Source organism: Lissotriton helveticus, chromosome 4_1, assembly GCF_964261635.1.
Source record: "Lissotriton helveticus chromosome 4_1, aLisHel1.1, whole genome shotgun sequence".
Lineage (NCBI taxonomy): Eukaryota > Metazoa > Chordata > Amphibia > Caudata > Salamandridae > Lissotriton > Lissotriton helveticus.
The window spans coordinates 1,125,529,009-1,125,545,022 of record NC_136063.1 but is presented as its reverse complement, the minus strand read 5'-3'; the positions used below and the strand labels follow the sequence as shown (position 1 = coordinate 1,125,545,022).

Genomic DNA, 16,014 nt, shown 5'->3' with positions numbered 1-16,014 from the left:
AGAACAGCTGAGTGCGAGCTGCTCTCCTTCTCAATAGCCACCTGCTGAGCTTTCTGTGGTAGTCAAAGAGGAGTCTGTAGAGGTATCTACTCTGTTAGACCGGGATTGCGGCATAAAATGGTACATTGGAGGAGCTGAATTTAACTCTCTGGTGCAAGTCTCCAGAGAACCAGTAAGGGGCAGTAGACCCTGGCCACAGAATGACTTTTAGGGAGGGAGAGACTTCACCTCACAATTCAGCATAGGTGCAGCAATATGCCTTGAAAGACAAGATTAGCTCAGTTCTTCAGTGAAGCAGTTTCCCTGCAGAGACAAGGAGCTAAGTTTGACTTGGCAGTGCACGGTATTCTTTGCAGTTGATGGTTTCAATGCTGGGCACTTCACACTGCTCCCTTCGACTGTGACATCAGGGACAAGCTTGGAACCAGTGGGCAGGGAATTATCTCTTGCAATTACATGCTTTAAAACATTGCCATGAATATTTTCACCGCTTGAGTGGGACCAGCGAGGGTGATTTCAATAAGACATTGGTACACACTTGCTCTATATGCAAGGCAGGCTGTTGCATAGCGAGCCTGAAAATATATTAGCACACTGAGCGAGGCATATACCATACTATTTTCCATTAACAAGGTGCAGACATCTTGCAGTTCAACTGATGTAACCTCCTAAATTGTGTGATATGCTTCACTTAAAGCTAGAGTGCAGTTGCACAGTCACCCAATCTGAGGGATTTAGGAGATGATGGTAAGAAAATAGCAAAACTTTGATCACAAAAAGTACTAATAAAGTAGTAGCTAGAACCTACTAGGAGTACATTGAACACCTGACACTACGGTTCCAATCAACAATGCTGGGAAGAAATGTGTAGTAGTATTATGTATGTCCTTGGAACCAGTGCAGAATGCCCTAAATGTGATACAGTGATACTAGGAGTTTCTGCTCCAGCCACAGGAGTTGAGGATTCAAAAAATAAGAAGGTTGGCTTCTGTAGAAAATGAGCAAAATAAATGTTGCCATTGCCCATTTTCAAGTTCATTCTTGGGAACATTTTGGAACACCAAAGACAGAGGAGCAAAGATAGGACGTAGGCACTATATAAATAAGTGTTCTGTGGTAGCATTTTACATCACACGATAACTACACAGGGTTTGGAAATGAAGTCATTTGTTAAGCTGTCTTCGTACTTGTGTTTTACTTTTAAGTTTGATATTGCCTTTTCTTGTGAATTTGTGTGTTGAAAAGAAGCATCTTCCAGTTTCTTTAACATAAAAAAATAATTTGCACACAACACAAAATATTTAATTGAATGCTTTTTTGTTCATGTACAATGTGCATGAGTGATACAATTTATTGCAGATTATAAAAAGAAACCAGTTTACCTTATGGCTTCCTCCACAGAATTGCCAACTATATTGGAGGATGGACCGGGCTGAGACAGAGGCGTCAAACTGATCACCCATTTGACTGGCTTGTAATGATCACCACTGGAACTTAACAGGTAAAACAGCGTGGTAAGAAAAATAATCTGCAAAGCAAAACAACATTTAGAATAAAACACACTAATTATAATTGATATAGGTATGAGAAAAACATGAGTTTTGGGGAACATCTATTTAGGTATGTGAAGATATTTTAGGCAAAGTAAAGCATAAGTGTAATCCTTAAACGGCATAAAATTGCACTTTGCAAGTATTTGCTTCTTACTCATACTGTGAAGCATTTTACCTTTTCTAATTTAAACATGACTTTCATACAATCTTCTGCAAAAGCAGAACTGGATTGTTTTGCAAAAAAGGTAAAGTGGTTTGAAATATGGCCAAGAACACACAGCTGTGCAGCCCCAATCTCCCTTCTCATCCTGCAAAATCCTGCATATCTACCTACCATCTACAATTACAGATTCTACAGCCCTAAGCAGTGTCCGATCATGACTTCATTGGTCCCAGACACTTTGGCACACACAATAGACTATTTAACAAGGAATCTGATGACCATTCTTTCCCCCAGTCAGCTGATGGAAAGAGCCAAGGTGCCCGGGAAGTTGTCGCTGTGGACACAGATGAGCCTGCTCTTAAGGTGTGGCTGTCTGTCTTATTGCCATGACATTGTGAGGCAAGACCTCTGCACCATGCCAGTACCTGGCTCACGGCTGATCTGGGGTGCCTTCCCGACTGTGGAGAGAGCTGGAGCAGATGAGACGAGGGGGCCTGAGATGAGCAACAGGATCCTCAAGTGTCCTTTTGTTTGAGGGCAGAGTGAGTGGTACACCGGGGGAATCACTTCTTTAGCTCAAGCAAGGCTGATGGTGGCTGTGCATGCCCCCTTACGGAAGGACAGGCAGGCTTTGTGCCAAGTCCTGGGGACTACCTCTTTTCTCAAATGAGCACAGGGCCCAGAGCTGAGGCCAGAGAGTGAAGGCATGGGACCCTGGCACCCCTATGCCCCCCAACCCTGAAATCTCCCTGTGCTGGCCCTTGTAGGCAGCTGTATACTTTATGGCATAACGCTTGTTGCTAGCAATGTAGCAATACATAGGCCCTAACTGTTGCTGTCCAAAGAAACCGTCTCAAAATCCTCCTTTGGCCCTTACACAGACAGGGCAACTGGGCAATACTCCTCATCACTTTGCACCACTGAAGACACTTGTCAACAGACAGAGAAGCAAGACCTGAATTTCAAACATATTGAGAGATAAGTATAATAAAGCTTCAGGCCACAATAAAATAGTGCAGAATACATTGAAGGGAGCACATGATGCCCATGTTGAGGAGAGCTCGGTAGATCGGAGTCCTTATCCTCTGATTTGAGGGGGCATAAGTGAACTGCATTTGATCCTTCGATCTAAGATAGATATTGAGTCAGTCTGTTGAAATTGGCCAGGGGGTAGCCCGTTCACGTTCTGCTTCAAATAGATTATGTGTGGAGGAGGACTAGAAAGTGTATAATACGTAAGTGGTGACTTCAACTTGGGGATCCGTTGGACAGGGAATTTTGCACCATGCATAAACATGAGGTCCAGAGCTACAGGAACACAAACTGGAGTACAGTGTTTAGGGAGTTCTGAATAGGAAGCCAATACAGCAGTAATAAGTGGGTTATACATTGGTAAGATGTCTGGAATGCAAACCCAACTTAAACACAAGTTGAGGGACCTAGAGTGTCAATTGGACCTAGGGCCTGGGGATTCGAAATACAAGTACTGTTATATTTCATATTGGTACCCTGATATAGGTCTAGGGATCATCATTTGCTTTCCCTATATCATCTCCCTGTCATTTCATATGAACGAGCCTTATAAGGACATAACTCCAAATAAGGGCAGACTGCCTTGTATGGACATAACGCCTTATAAGGACTGTACCCTTTTATGGACTAAACCTTTCACCTAGTTCCATGCCGAGGGTGGGTTTTTCCCAATCGATATTGCTAAGACGTCAACCTTAGCACATATGAATAATTTATGAGTACACTATACAGGAGGTCCACTTCACCTCTCCCATCGACGCACAAGGTTTAATCCCCAACGTCATCCTCATATTTAACAATGGGGAATATACGCACATACTGTATAAATACAGCACCTCTTGCTATCAGTAGGTAGGAGGGAACCAAGACTTCAAGGCCAACACACTGGCCAGAGACGCTGTGGCTCCGGCATGCCATCACTCCAGTTGACATTGGTCTGACGATCCCTTGCGGGGTGTCCAGCTCGAGTCCAGGACAAAGTCTCACACTCTCACTATTCAGGTATGGGGGTTCGACTAAATCCTAGTGGGATTCTTGGCTCTTAGACTTAGGCTATTTCACACCTACTTACATGCTAGGTACACTTAGGTATATCTAGACAGGCATCTTAGGAGTACGCACTTTATTTTATAAATGCATTCTATATTCATGTATGTGTTCATGACTATTGCAAAATGGTAGAACAATATTATTCATTTTTATTCACTGTACTGCTGGTTCTATATCTCTGTTACTGTGTTACAGCTGTAGCAGCACACTTATTTTACATGAGAAGAACAACGGTACAATAAATTCTTATTGTAAACACCCTCGACGGTTTCTTCTGCGGATCTCTCTGAGAGCAAAACAAGCAAGCACGAGTGACTGGGTGAAAAGTAGTATATTGTTTCCACGAGTCTGAGGTTATAATGTTCTAAAGTTGCAAAAACTAATCTCTCTGATAACAGGAGATTCTAGTGGCACTGCGAGCTAGCTAATGCAAAAACACTGTCTGACATTCGGTGGGGGTGTACAGAGTCAGTTTGCCACCAAGCCCACAGTATATGTTATCCGTATACAGCATATGTCCTGCATGAAAGGGTACTATCGGAACTACATTACAGTAAAATAGAAGCAGGGTTGACTGCAGATCAGTGCGCACTGCAGACAGTGTATGACAGATTCAATAAATGTGTTCACACATCATATAACCAGAGTCTCCTGTGAGAGGGAGATAAAGTAAGTAAAATCCTTGCATGACTTATTGAAAGAGAAAAATCTTACAACCAATTTCCATTGCATACAAGGGGAGTCAAAAAGGAATATTTAGTCCCAAACTGGAATCAAGGATACATTTACCAAGTAGTTGCCCAATTTTATATAGGGATGAGGATGCAAATGGTAAAACCGTAGGAAGATAGTTTGAGGCTATCGCTCTCCAGAAACTGTATAGTGAACAAAGCTCTGTGTTGGGGCAGCGTCTATCAAGTGCATAGCTCTTAGAAGTGGTTAAAAGTATGTGCTAGGTTAAACCATCCAATACAGCCTGTATACTAATAGCTTCATAGGGAATTCTCAGGCATTCTAGTGGATAAACTACATGACATCTACAATGAGGCACTGGAAACACGTTTTGCCAGAAATCTTAAGACAGGCGTTGATGGTGCTCGCCCCTAAACTGTGTAAAGACCTAATTGAGTGCCACTTGTATCAACCATTGTCAATGCAAATTTAGATGCAGAAATACTGAGAAGGGTGATAGTGACTCGTCTCTCAGGTGTGGCCAACACTTTGGTCCACCCCGTCCAAACTGGATTTATACCTGGTAGAAACACAATGCAAATCGTAAGACTCCACTGTCATGTCCAAAGATTTGTGACTTACACTATGGTGATTGTGCAGTCGACTCACTAGACAGGTGAAAGGCCTTTGAATTCATAGACGGGCATTTTCCGTTTATGGCCCTAAAGTGATACAGCTGCGGTAAAGGATCAAACTCTTTACACGACAACTATAGTTAGGGTAAAACAGCAGGTGTAGTCTTTGAGAAATGGACAATTGGTGGGGGGGGGGGTATGCAGGTTACTTTCCTTTCCCCATAATTGTTTGACTGGCCAACAGAACTGCTGACCTCAGCACTATATATTGATATGCATGAATTGAGTATTCAAACAAGTGGTTCTACACAAGTAATCCTACTCTATGTAGATACATTCTTGGTCTACATGTGTGACCCCGGTGACCCAGAATATCTCACAGCAAATGCCCCTCTTTGCATCGATTTCTGGATTGATCATTAACTGCCATCATAGCTGTTTTTTCTGCCTCCGGATTCGGTTGTTGATTTGTGTGGACAATCCAAAATTGTTGGCTTTAAGTATCTAGGCATTTGGGTCACTTAAGCCTGTGGAGCTTAGAAGGGATCATAGGTAGGATTATGGAAGGGCTGTATAACTCTGCACACTTCTGAGCAAAACTGCCCTTATTGCTGATTGGGAGAGTTGCTTTAATCAAAACTAATATCTAGCCCAAATATCTTTATGTCTTACAGAGTATAACGTCAGGAAAACTCTTTAAAGACTTGGAGCATAGTAATGACAAATACTACGGCCCGGCTTCTGCTTCCATGTTAAGCTAGGAGTCCTAAAGTGTCTGTATAATCAGTCTCTCCCTGACATTCTGCGATGGTATCTGGCTTCACAACTGCAATTCTTAGTGAAGTGGTGGGAAAAGGAGCCCAATGGAGGACAAAATGACTGTGAGCCCAAGTGTAGACCGAGACAGTATAACGTTGTTTTTTTAGAGTTCAGGCATGGGAGGCAGAAGCCCTTTAACAAGTTACACTCCATGTGCCACATCGACTAAATCTAACAAATATAGGCTAGATGGGTGGACACTATCATTTGGGTTGCATCTTTACGGATTTGCCCCACTTCTATTCACAACGAATGGGCAAAGTGGGAACTCGTTGGAGAGAAAGCCATTGCTTTGACATAGAGCATGTATCTATAGGTGAGAAGTGTATTCGCTTTGAGAAGGCGCAGAACCAGTTTGAGGTGCAGAGAGAACTATTCTTTTTTTACTCCAGACTGACATGGGCTGCCACAAAAACAAGGATTGGGTTTCCCCCAACAACCTACAACTGCACAAACATTTTCTGCTCTCTTATAATTGATTTCTGAGATACAAAAAGTTACAATTTTGTGGCAAGAGTTATAAACAGATTGCGTACAAGCCCGGATGTCTGTTAAAGAATGCCGGGCAGAAAACTGTTGTAGGTCTATATTGAGTGCAGAATAGGAGCAAGTCTGTACTGACATTAGATCAGTGAGTTTAGATTTATGCTTCCTCAATTTAAAAAGAAACAGAAGACCCTGAAAATACTACATAAAATGAATCTGGATAAACGATAAAGATGTAGGGCAGAAGATGCTGACTTTAATCAAATAAGATGCGGAGTAATCACAGGATTCAGGGGATTGCAGGTATTGAAGATTGTTTCTTGGAAATGTATAAAAGGCCAAGGACGAAAGACAATTATATGCAAGTATGTGAACCTGTTTCCTGTTCTACCAGAAGACATACAGCTATATGTTGGCTATAGTCTGGGGGCTCCACAATGGAGTAATGACTTAAGGAAGTCCATGGATGATCCGTGTAGTGCAGAGGAACTGCATTTGTTAAAAAGCAGAACTGATGGTACAGCTAACAGGAACCTGAACACCTAATTAGATGATGATATCAATGAGATTATCAGTGATGTCCTCAATGATGCCATTCAACAGGTTGAGTGAAGTAACGTGAGGTCATAAGTAGAGCTTGGCGGGGGCACATGTTACAGTTAGCTCAGTAAACCATTACTGGAGAATGTAAGTTGTTTCAAATGGCATGTTTTTTTAAAATATATTTTGTTTAATAAACAATTTAACCAAATCACATCACATTAGATACAAGCAGGCTGTTTCGACCATCACAGAGACACTTCACATTATTCACGATAAATCACAAATATTACGGGAGCCAGTTTAAGGGGTATCAAGAGTGTCCGAGTCCACCTGACGGCTTGGCGGGAGACAGATGTCCCCTCTATACCGGTTTCACGCTCCCCATACCTTAATCCATTTCCCAGGGCATCCCCTATCTATGAAGACTGACTTATCTGTACATGCACAAATCTAGATCTTACTTCCAACTTCCCCTCCTGGAGCGGTTGACCAGCTCCCCACAGCTGTGCGATGTTATGTTTCGCTCTCCTGTATGCAAGTGTAGCCCATTGCGTGGTGTATGTATTGAGCTCTGAAGGCTCCCAGACATTGAATATGCATCTACGAGCTTCCAGCTGCATGTCCACCCCCAATACGCGATGAATATCTGTCCAGTACTGTTCTATCTGTTGACAGTTCCACAGCACGTGCATGAACGTACCTAGCTCCCCACACCCCGTCTGCACTCTCCGCCCGTCCCATAGAAACCAGGCCCGGACCAGTGACAGACCCTGTGCAATATTTTAAGCTGCACTAACCTCAGCCTGGCTTGGATTGCGACCACTCGCGGGGAGGAGATTGCCTCTTGCCAGTCTTCATCGTCAAGTTCTAGACCGTCTCCGGGCCATTTCCTTCTGAGGACCGATAATGGATTCTCCATGTTGTTAATCAAATTCCTGTATATTAGGGATATGGTCTTTTCTGGAAGATGTCCATCCAGAACTCTATCTTCCAGGGGGGAGGCTTCCGGGAGTGACGTGCCACTGGGCACATGAGTGAGCAATGCATGGCGTATTTGAAGGTAACGGTAACTCTCGGTGTCTGACAATTTGTATTGCACTTGTATTGTCGGAAACAATTGTATCTTTCCTTCCCCCCAAATGTTTTTGATTCAGGAGATTCCTATAAGGTCCCATTTATCGGACCCCTTGGATTTCCAGAGGTTACCCAGTTTCTCCAAGCTCCACAGTGGTGTGGCAAGTGAGAGTTTATTCTCCCATTGCGGGTGTTTGGTGGCTGCATGCCATACGAGTACTGCATGTGCTGTAGGTCCAGTCAGCGGGTATCTATGGGGTTTTGCGTACAGCGCTCTAGTATAGTCCCCCCTGGGAGCAGCCATCTGTCCATGGCGTAGCAGGGTCATCTGGTCGCCCATAGATCCTGTGATTGATCGCTGCTAGCTGAGACGCCCAGTAGTAGTTCTTTAAGTCTGGAAGACTCATTCCCCCGTCATACCAGTTATGGGTCAATTTGGAGAATGCAATACGTGGTCTGCCCTCCCACAAGAGCTGCCTCTGGAGACTCTCGATTTCTTTGAAATAGGACACGGGAACCGGATCTATCGTATTCTGAAGTACATATAGAAAGCGTGGGAGCGCCGTCATCCTAAAAAGGACTGCCCTGCCTAACATGGATAGAGGAAGAGATCTCCAGTGCGCGACATCAGTCTTGAGTCTTTGCAGAGTTAGATCCAGATTCCGGGCAGGATGGAGTTTCGAGCCTAGGATCAAGTAGATTCCGAGGTAGCGGAATCCTTTTGACGCAATTCGAATCAGGCAACTTCTCGGTATTATAGGTCGTTCACCCTGTAGGACGAAGACCATCGATTTGAGACAGTTTACAGTAAATCCCGAGTACCTTCCAAATATTACCAGCACATCAAGGAGGAAGATTAATGAACCTATAGGATTTGTGAGATACAGTAGGTCGTCATCTGCATACAATGCAATCCGCGGATGGATCCGTCTTGCCGGATCCAAGCTGCCAATGGCTCCACTGATAATGCAAACAGGAGTGGAGAAAGGGGGAACCCTTGCCGGGTACCTCTACTGAGTTGAAAATCCAGGGACTTACGATTATTGACCACCACCCGGGCCATTGGGCCGGAGTACAGGAGTCGAATCCAGCTAGTATTTTCCTGCCCAAAACCTAACTTGTCTAAGACCGCAAATAAATAGGGCCACTCAACCATATCAAACGCCATAGTGGCGTCTAACGAAACTATAACTGCCGGATCCAGTATAGTGGATGCTCTACTCAATATTCCGTGCAGTCAACTTAGGTTGAGGGCTGTATTGCGATGTGGCATAAAGCCAGATTGATCTGGGTGTACCAGTGTGGTGATTACCTTGATCAAACGTGTCGGCAATAATTTAGCGAGGACTTTGGACTCTACATTTAACAGATATATCCGCCGATATGAGGCACAGCTAGTTCTCGGCTTGCCGTCCTTGTATATGCCAACTATGTTTGCCACTCGTTGGTCATACGGAAGCAGTCCCTTCCCCTACTCTCCATTAACATGGACCGGAAATAGGGGGCCAGTTTGTTGAAATTCAGTTTGTACAATTCAATGGGGATACCATTGGGCCCTGTGGCTTTACCCGAGTTCACTCCCCAGATAGCCTGCGCCACTTCATCGTCAGTAATAGGGGAATCCAGGTATTCTCTGTTTTCGTCAGGCCCGTACCAAATTTGCAGCATCTATTGGGCACCTGTACACGCCCGGTCACTGCGGGGCGACAGCGCGAGGGGGGGGGGTTCCTCCTCAAGCACCACTGCCCGCTGCCTCTTACTTTCCGCTGTGGCCGACAGCCGTCCCGACTCTCGGCAAATTGGACTTGACTGGCGACTTCAGGGCGGGGTCCCCGATGTTTTTGCACTCTGTGGCGGCCTTTCATTCACGCCGGTCCCCGGCTCCGGGCTCGGCGTAGGCCACAAACCACGGAGCTCGGATCTCTGGCTCCCAACGTCCCAGGAAGGCCGGAGTTGGCTCCGGGTGCGCCGCTTTTATTCCACTTTCAATACCCTGGCTTCAAGGGCAGGATAAAAATAAGGATGCTGGGGCTGGAGGACAGCTGCGTCGGAGCCTAGAACGTACGCGGCCATCTTGGACCGGCACGTAGCCTCTCCCCTCAAATGGTATGTTTTAACTGATATTTTCAGGAAACTATAACGGCCCTTAAACCTTTGGTATTTCAGAGTTTACATAGGAGGAGCGTTTCTGGTTTCACTAATAACTTTGGCTCGGGTTGACGAATCTTTAAGAAACTTTTCATCCACCTCAGCTCCTTCCTAGAAAGGTTCAGGGAGATCCAGCAAGCAAGGACCAAGTACATTTAAATTTTAAACAAAGAAAACTGCCACCGCTGTGCACAGTCTAATGATCAATGATGGAGTTTCACATGTCAGAAGTGACGTTATTATGGACGTCATAGAACATGTTATGAGTGATGTAATATGTGAGGTCATTAGCAGCATGCCGAGGGCGTGAGTTAAAGTTACTTTAACTGATATTTTCACCTAACTATAACATCCCTTTAACATGTTTTCAGTGAATTTCCAAGGTTTTGTTATAATGTACAGTTAGATATTATTACCAGACCTAAATATAACGTCACTTTAACTGTCATGCAGTTCCTATATTACCCATGCACGACCTGCGCGTTTGGATAACAAACTGTGGGATTGGTGGCAGACTGATTCCGTGCCTGTTTGCATAAGGTAGCTCACAGTGCCACTAGAATCTCCTCTTATCGGGGAGAGAATAGTTTCTGGCATCCTTAGAAAAGAACAACCCTGATCCCTCAGGATCGTGGAAACAATGTACTACTTTTCGCTCAGTCACTCGTGCTCACTAAGTTTGTCTCAGGGAGTTACACAGAAGAAACAGTTGGGCGTGTTACAATAATAAGTTATTGCACAGTCGTTCTTCTAGTGTAAAGTATATGTGCTGCAACAACCGTTAGACAGTAGCAGATATATATAATTAGCAGGAGAGTGAATATAAAAGGATAGTGCAGTTCTACGATCTTGCAAGAAGCATGAATAAATACATGAATATAAAATGCAGGATAAAAGGGCACGTACTCCTACGATGCCTATCTTGGTGTACCTAAATGTACCTAGCATGTGAGTAGGTGTGTAGCCAAGAATCCCTCTAGGATTTAGTCTAACCCCATTACCTGAATAGAGAGAGTGTGGGACCCCGTCCTGGTCTCGAGTTGGACACCCCGCAAGGGATGTGTCGGACCACTGTCAGTGGGAGCATCTGCATGCAGGAGCCTCAGCGTCTCTGGTCCGTGTGTCGGCCTGGAAGTATCGGTTCCCTCTATCAACCCTAGAAAGATGTGCTGTATTTATACAAAAAGTATCTAGGGTTTCTTTGTCTCTTGTCTAATGTATTAGCAATTGTTAGATTTGAGGATGAAGTATGGGATGAGTCCATTGATGAAGTTATAGGACACTATTGTTCAGGAAAAACCCTGCTTCTGCACCCAGGACTTGAAAAAGGTAAAGATTCAATCCCAAAGGCTCGTTACTGTCTAGTATAAGGGAGGTAATGTAAGTGAATGTGTATGATATTACTCAGGCCTATATTAGGGTACCTATATGAAACATAACATAACCGTAACTTTTTTCAATGAATTTCTGAGTTTTTTTTCATGTAAAGTAAGATCTCATTACCCTTCTTAACTTTAACACCATTTTAACCTTTGGTTACAATAAAAAGAAAATGTTTGCATCCAACGTGTGGGAGCATTATGTTGCAGACAGAGGTGGAAGCAATTCATGCTCCGGGGGATGGGGTCCCCGTGGCTGAAATCGGCTCGACTGGGGGCTGCACAAAAACTACCAAAATAAAATATGGGCCCTGGAAATGGGGTCCCCAGGATTATTGTACAGCTGGGGGAGGGGGCGCTTGCCACCAGAACCTATGAGACAGTTGGCCTTGGGGGATGGGGTACGTAGGCCCAAACTCGGAGGATGGTCCTACACCCCCATCTTCAAAAAATTTGCAGGCCCCGGAGGATGGGGAACCCGGGGCCGAAATCAGCTCAGAATGGGGGTGCAGAAGAAATATTTTATTTTGCAAATATGATGTCCCAAAACGACATATGCCAAGATGCCGATGCCGTAGTACCCAGGAAAAACAAACACATAGACTTTTTATTATTTATCCTTTGCAGTAGGCGGTTGTGTGAAAAATTATGACGCAATAAACTCTTTGAGAGGCTCAAAAGCAGGATATGCAATTTCCCATAAGACAACTGCCTCGTGTTCTTTATCCTCATACCGTTTTTCAGCTGGCTGAGATGGTCTAGCAATAACCTGCCCTGAATGGAATTGGTCATTATGTATTAACACACTGCTATGATGGTCAAAAACGGTTATAAAAGAAGTTGGTTTCCCCCAAGTATAGACTGATATGAACAGAATAGGATAAGAACATCCTTCAGAAAAACATCATTCTTAAGCAGAGGGATATTAAACTTTTTGTTCAAACACCTCATCCTATGATTTTTTTTTTTAACTTCCAAAATCTGTGGTGTTTTCCCAGGTCTGAAGATTCTAGGGGAACTGTAGAATTTACTTCCTGTCACTCCTATGTTAAACGTTCAAGGTGTTTTGTAGATGGGCAGACCCACCAACCTAACAGTCTAGTCTTGTTTTTCTGATGCTTGCAAAGATTTCTGGCAAACATGCAGAACTTCCCATGGGTTGATATACAGAACTCACTGAGGATCTGCCGATCCCAATGAGGCTCGCTGATCTTGTGCTTTATTTTATTATAACCAATTTGACCACAGGCATCTCCTACACAGTGTTCGTCTTTAACACCAAATATGTTCAATTCCAAAGTCACATTTAGTGAGTTCTGGGTGAAATTTGGAAACCAGTTTTTACCAAACTGCTTTTCTATTGCAATTGTTTTTTTCACTTCTTCTACCGAATTAAATCACCAGAGACAAGGCTTCTTCTGGAGAAGACGCTGCCAATATCACTGCAGGCAACGATAATGAAACACACAAAGTGTATAAAGGATTTGAAATCTCCTTCAGAATCCCTTGTAAGGATTTCCTCAACCCAGAGGGAAAAAATAAAATAAATGCAAAATGTATAGCTTGTCTTTGTTGTTAGGTTGGTAACCTTATCTGCAGTATGTGCAAGTACCTCAAAATGGGCTAATGAAGCATAGGAAGCTCAGGAAAAGCCATCCTCTTGCTACATCTGTGCATGGCACAATGCTTCCAAAGGTACATGAAAAAAACACGCCAACAAGTGATCATGCACCTCATGTTACGTGGAAAACACTACCTTTGTAAGCACACACCACTGCCTGTTTGCAGCTTTGAAAGCACATCTAAGTGTATGCAAATCATATTTTTTTATTTTTTATCCTACCTGTTTATTCGTTAGAACGTGTTTTTTAACAACATTCTGAATTTGCTCTTTCAAGTTTAAATACAATGCTCTTCTTGGAAAATGTCTCTTTTGTATAACCACCTTGCGTGGTGCAAAACATACGGTGTTTTTTCATTTTGTATTTTTCTTTTTATATTCAAGGAATTTGCATCACAAATTCGTTAACCCATTACATTTTGAGTATGGCTTACTCTGCACAAGGCACAATCATACGATAATACAATTACAAACTCTGCTCGTCTTTAGCCACATGCTATATCCAGTGACTAAAAGACACTGTGTAGAACAGAATAACAATAGTAGTGATATCAAGAGGCATAAGGCCACCATCTACAAAATGTATATCAACCCTAGATTTTGGGGATGAGTAAGAAGACTTCACTGAGACTTTGGCTACTACTAGGAATGCTGCCCAATTTCTTATTACTTTTTCTGCTCAATTAGTTCTTAGAAGTATTCTGATTTTGCACACCTTCCTGTATTACTCTATTTTCTGACATCCATCATGGGAATGACTTTATGCATCTGCATTTATGATTTCTATATTGCACGTTTTGAATTTTTGTAACAAACCTTTAATTTACTTCTGCCATAGAACTCAAATATTGAGTCAGTTCTTAATTAATTGACTGTATTTTGACATACTGGAAGGTAACTTGTTTCGGGGACACATTGCCTCATGAAATTGGGGTTTAACGCCTTCTCTGATTCATCCACCCTTGGGCGCGATGTTGACATGAAAGTTTGGGGTGTATAATTTTAGAAATTCCCCGAACCTACAATTTAATTTTATAAAATCTGCCTGACACTATTATGTAACACAAACATTTTATATATATATATATTCACTGAAAAAACCATAGGTTATAGACCATATATAGTTAGGAATTAGCATTTAAAAAACCTTATTTTACTCACACAAAACCATTGAAATTCCATATATAGTTAGTTGTACTAACTATATATCGCGCACCCGCAATCCACTGCTGATAATGTCACATATTACATCATTCATGACATGGTCAGTGACATCACTGATGACATCACTGATGACATCTCAAATGACATCACTGATGACATCACTGATGACATCTCAAATGACATCACTGATGACATCACTGATGACATCTCAAATGACATCACTGATGACATCACATCACAACTAAATGAGTGGATGTATAAGTGTCTGAATGAAGGTTTTAGTAGGTGCGTGACTGACTGTATGAGTGAGTGATTAAATGTGTCTCACTGAATGCATAGGTTAGTGACTAAACTGTCTTAATTTGTGCATCATTATGTCTGGTATTCTGTAAACTGCTGCATGTGTTGATCAGTAGCTATATGAGTAACTATATGGGTTATTGATTGATTGTCCAAGTATTTGTATGGGAGACTGAGTGTGTGTGTGGCTGGCTGGGAGATGTGTGACTCTGTGCAGATCAATGTATTCTTGTATCAATGATTTATAAGAGAGTAAGTATGTGTTAGAATATGTTTGAAAATGTAAGGTACTCTATGTTTAACTGTATAGATTAGAAAATGGAAGTGTGATTGATTCTTTACAGGACTGACTAGGTGTGTGAGTAACTCCAAGGATGAGTGGCAGAGTGTGAGTGTCTGTATAGGGTGTATGAGTGCATATGATAGTGTTGTAAAGATGAGTGATTGTATGTATGAATGATTGTATGGGTGAATGAGTGAATGTGTGTGTAGACGTAGGAATCAGTGAGTGCGTATGTAGTAACTAGTATTGGTGTGTCAATTGTTTAAAAAAAATATGTTCTGTATTTAACACTGGGTGTAACAGAGGTTATATTAAAGTGTGAGGAGATGCATTGTATTGTCACATGAATGATATCATCAGTGATGTGACCATTGATTTCAAATGAGATGTCATCAGTGATGTCATTTGAGATGTTATCAGTGATGTCATTTGAGATGTTATCAGTGATGTCATCAGTGATGTCATTTGAGATGTCATCAGTGATGTCATCAGTGATGTCATTTGAGATGTCATCAGTGATGTCATCAGTGATGTCATTTGAGATGTCATCAGTGATGTCATCAGTGATGTCACTGACCATGTCATGAATGATGTAATATGTGACATGATCAGCAGTGGATTGCGGGTGCGCGATATATAGTTAGTACAACTAACTATATATGGAATTTCAATGGTTTTGTGTGAGTAAAATAAGGTTTTTTAAATGCTAATTCCTAACTATATATGGTCTATAAGCTATGGTTTTTTCAGTGAATTTTCAAGGTTTTGTAAATGCTAATTCCTAACTATATATGGTCTATAACCTATGGTTTTTTCAGTGAATTTCATTGGTTTTTTAAAAGCTAATATCTATAGCTGTAAAATGTATTCTTCTTTAAATCCAAAAATATATTTTATATGTTTATTAATAATTTTTTTTAAATATTTTTTTTGTTTCGCTCCCGGTCCGCGAACCGGGAAGCTTCCCGTTAGCTCACTTTGATTCCGCGACCCGGTCCGCGAACCGGTAAGAAATCAACATAGTGACGGTATCGCGTTGCCGCGTAATGCGTCTTATGACGTACTGCGTTAGCGCACCCGGAAGTGCCCCGG

The 16,014-nt window shown here is 42.5% G+C and overlaps 1 protein-coding gene across 3 annotated transcripts in view; it reads right to left on the bottom strand.

Annotated features, from left to right (window-relative positions):
* Window positions 1-16,014, bottom strand: part of TMEM245 (transmembrane protein 245) — an 894,766-nt gene that overhangs the window by 177,977 nt on the left and 700,775 nt on the right. For all 3 annotated transcript variants that reach the window (XM_078687734.1, XM_078687733.1, XM_078687735.1), the window contains one exon: window positions 1,383-1,528. In XM_078687734.1, the coding sequence (XP_078543860.1) occupies window positions 1,383-1,528 (146 nt within the window). The remainder of the gene's footprint in view (window positions 1-1,382; window positions 1,529-16,014) is intronic.